Here is a 2,500-nt window from a genome sequence, read left to right as displayed (position 1 = left end):
GGATACTTTGCTCACAAACCCGCCGTCACTCCCGTCAGACCTGATGTGCTTTCCGCTGGGGATCCCCTGGCCTGCGCTCCCTGCCAGGTTCAGTTTACACGCATCAAACAACAATACACCTGCCATGTGTGCACATGATGCGTACATACGTGTTTATATGTGACACGGGGCGTGTAAGATCGCTGCGACTGCGCTTTCAGGTTGTCAGCTCTTACCGTCACTTATAGCAGTTAAATTGGGGGGTTTTTTTGTCGCGAATTTCCGCCTTTTTTTATGCGATAAGGGCAGCGCTGAATTGGTGAGTGAATGCTTCACAGCAAACTCATCGCTCAGACCGCCTGCGCACGCACCAGGTTCTGAACTGGGTGGTTAATCCGTGAGTGCAGTGACTGCTGTAATCTCTACATGCCAAAATCTACGGTTATAAAAATACCCCAAATAAAAAGCACTTAATATGCACTTTAGCCGAGTGTGAATTGTTTGATTACCAGTGTAAAGTTGTGGAGTACAGAGCCAAATCAAGATTTTAAAAAATAAAAAAGTCTTTGTCCAAAACATTACGGACCTTACTGTATACAACGGCAAAAACAAACATCCGTTTCTGTCATTCCTGTCGATATAACATTCAAACGGCGTATGTTGACAGCTGGACTGATGGAGTGTTGAAGAGAAACCGTTAGCCAGAATGCTACCGAGCTAACCCCGATTCCCTGAGGGCCGCGGAGAAGCTGAATGGGAGTTGATGTTTGCCCACATGAATGCAAATGTGATCCTAATAAAATAAGAGTAAATGGACCTGGCATCGTCCCGCCACATTTCATATTTCACATTTCAGCCAAACTTATTTAATCTGTGTTTAAAAAAAAATAAAACTTCAAACATAATTTCTCAAGTGTATTTTTCATTAACTTTCATTATTTTTTTTAAAACCTGAGAAATGGATGTCTGTGTGAAATGTGGGAGGGGGGGGGGACATAATTCTCTGTGGCACACACACACACACACACACACACTCACACACACTCACACACACACACTCTCACACACACTCACACACACTCACACACACTCACACACACTCACACACACACACACACACACTCACACACACACTCGCACTCACACACACACACACACACACTCACACACACTCTCACACACACACACACACACACACACACACACACACACACACTCACACTCACACTCACACTCACACTCACACTCACACTCACACTCACTCTCACACACACACACACACTTTGCTGTTGGAAGTGGAGCGCTAATGTGGGGAATAAATTCTGGCTCTTTCCTCTCTCCCCCGCTGACAGGAAGGGGAAGTTCCTGCACCACTACGAGAATTACGGGGCCACGGCCCAGGACCTCCTCGACTGGATGAAGAAGTGAGTGAAGCCTCTTCCTCCTCTTCCTCTTCATCTTCCTCCTCTTCCTCCTCCCCCTCCTCCTCGGGATGAAAGGGAACTGCCCCTCCTGAGTGAAAGACCTCTCTGCCCCTCCTGAGTGAAAGACCTCTCTGCCCCTCCTGAGTGAAAGACCTCTCTGCCCCTCCTGAGTGAAAGACCTCTCTGCCCCTCCTGAGTGAAAGACCTCTCTGCCCCTCCTGAGTGAAAGACCTCTCTGCCCCTCCTGGGTGAAAGACCTCTCTGCCCCTCCTGAGTGAAAGACCTCTCTGCCCCTCCTGAGTGAAAGACCTCTCTGCCCCTCCTGGGTGAAAGACCTCTCTGCCCCTCCTGAGTGAAAGACCTCTCTGCCCCTCCTGGGTGAAAGACCTCTCTGCCCCTCCTGAGTGAAAGACCTCTCTGCCCCTCCTGAGTGAAAGACCTCTCTGCCCCTCCTGAGTGAAAGACCTCTCTGCCCCTCCTGAGTGAAAGACCTCTCTGCCCCTCCTGAGTGAAAGACCTCTCTGCCCCTCCTGAGTGAAAGACCTCTCTGCCCCTCCTGAGTGAAAGACCTCTCTGCCCCTCCGGAGTGAAAGACCTCTCTGCCCCTCCGGAGTGAAAGACCTCTCTGCCCCTCCTGAGTGAAAGACCTCTCTGCCCCTCCTGAGTGAAAGACCTCTCTGCCCCTCCTGAGTGAAAGACCTCTCTGCCCCTCCTGAGTGAAAGACCTCTCTGCCCCTCCTGAGTGAAAGACCTCTCTGCCCCTCCGGAGTGAAAGACCTCTCTGCCCCTCCTGAGTGAAAGACCTCTCTGCCCCTCCGGAGTGAAAGACCTCTCTGCATCACGACCGTGTGTCTGGCTGGGTGAAGTGCTGCGTTATAGACAACCAGGTCCCACCCCCCCCCACCCCAGCACTAATCCAGGGTGACCCTCCTCCCTATTAAACTAACTTCTCCCAGATCTTAGATTGATTGTTGTCTTAAGAGCCGAGGTGATTCTCCAGACTTGGGAAGGGGCAGGCGAGACAGAAGCACACACAGGCTCCTCCCGCTTCCCATAAACGCAGTCCTCCGTGGCCCCCCAGCATGCAGGCGGGCCCC

The 2,500-nt window shown here is 51.4% G+C and overlaps 1 protein-coding gene across 1 annotated transcript in view; it reads left to right on the top strand.

Annotated features, from left to right (window-relative positions):
- Positions 1–2,500, top strand: part of pdia5 (protein disulfide isomerase family A, member 5) — a 67,174-nt gene that overhangs the window by 44,157 nt on the left and 20,517 nt on the right. Inside the window, exon 10 of the mRNA XM_061234155.1 lies at positions 1,332–1,403. Within this exon, the coding sequence (XP_061090139.1) occupies positions 1,332–1,403 (72 nt within the window). The remainder of the gene's footprint in view (positions 1–1,331; positions 1,404–2,500) is intronic.

The sequence above is a fragment of the Conger conger genome, chromosome 3 (genome assembly GCF_963514075.1).
Source record: "Conger conger chromosome 3, fConCon1.1, whole genome shotgun sequence".
In the NCBI taxonomy this organism is placed as follows: Eukaryota; Metazoa; Chordata; class Actinopteri; order Anguilliformes; family Congridae; genus Conger; species Conger conger.
This window is presented reverse-complemented; position numbering and strand designations above follow the sequence as displayed.